Source organism: Perkinsus marinus, assembly GCF_000006405.1.
Source record: "Perkinsus marinus ATCC 50983 genomic scaffold scf_1104296959926, whole genome shotgun sequence".
Classification (NCBI taxonomy): Eukaryota; Perkinsozoa; order Perkinsida; family Perkinsidae; genus Perkinsus; species Perkinsus marinus.
In genome coordinates this window covers 1-1,070 of record NW_003206252.1, presented here as the reverse complement: position 1 = coordinate 1,070, position 1,070 = coordinate 1, and the positions used below count along the sequence as shown (strand labels likewise).

Here is a 1,070-nt window from a genome sequence, read left to right as displayed (position 1 = left end):
CTATGGTCCGGTCAGCGACAAGATCAACTTTCGAGAATCCTAAGAAGGGATATCATCCTGACATCTCTGAGGAACTTCGAAAGCAGTGCACGGCGACTGAACGAAGTTTGGGAAGGCTCTTCAGGCATTGGGAAATGGAAAAGGAGCAGAAGCACCTCAGCGATAGTGTAACGGCTCTGTCTGTGGATTACCGAGAGCTTAATTGTTCTATTGCAGGAGCTTCGGGAGCTGGAGCATTTGAAGAGCGAGTTCGTGACCCAACGAAAGGCCCTAGCGGGTGCCGTCCGAGCTGAGCAGGGCCGAGGTGACTGTACCCCTGGTACTCCATTCCAGCCTAGAGAGGGTTGGATTAGATTGGAGTACGTCGATGAGGACGGTCAGACTATGCCTTATCATCTCAACTGTGAGACTGGCGAGGTCCAGTGGGAGATGCCGGATGAAGCATTGCAGGTAGTTCAGTAGTAGAATGGGGCGTTTTGGTGGTATTGTTGGTATCATCAGAGTCGAGCTCGCGGCCTCTCCTTGATTCCGGAGGAGCTCGATACGTATGAGCAGAAGGTGAAGGCCTATAAGGAGGTCCAGAAAACTAAGGGCTTCCACTTACTCGAGGATAACCGCTTCAATGAGGCACGGTCTAGGATGCCCTTGAGGGTAGGGCTAGTCGTTGAGGGCATTGTGTACAATGTTGCTGCTTTCCTGTCAGATGACCAACTTTGGCAGTCTGGTTTCTCTCTTCTGCTGGTGTGGAGCGATAGTGGACACAGCTCTGGAAGTGGCGAAGATAGATACCACTGGTGATCGTAACGCTGCTGTGAGAGAGGGCATTAACCGTCATTTGGTGGCCTCACCGGTGTCCTACGGCACTCCAGCTCTGCTTGATAGTGCTACCTTCTACTCCCCCACGTCTATTGCTTGTCGTCCTGGTAGTGAGATCTACACAGCTGATTTGTTGGGCTCGAGACTCCTAAGCTCTGCAGTCACTCGTAAGTGTGGTCTCGCTAACTCCATCATTGATGATATATTCATCCTGGAGAATGGCGAACTCGGTGCTTTGTCGAGTGGGAAGGTCA

At 51.8% G+C, this 1,070-nt stretch overlaps 1 protein-coding gene across 1 annotated transcript; it reads left to right on the top strand.

Annotated features, from left to right (window-relative positions):
* Positions 1-134: 134 nt before the first annotated feature.
* Pmar_PMAR000351 (hypothetical protein) lies at positions 135-881 on the top strand (the record flags this gene model as incomplete). Its single annotated transcript, XM_002772921.1, has 4 exons — positions 135-167; positions 217-450; positions 502-651; positions 704-881. Coding segments are annotated over 4 exons (595 nt in total), but the record flags the coding sequence as incomplete, so codon positions are not given.
* Between the last annotated feature and the right edge of the window lie 189 nt (positions 882-1,070).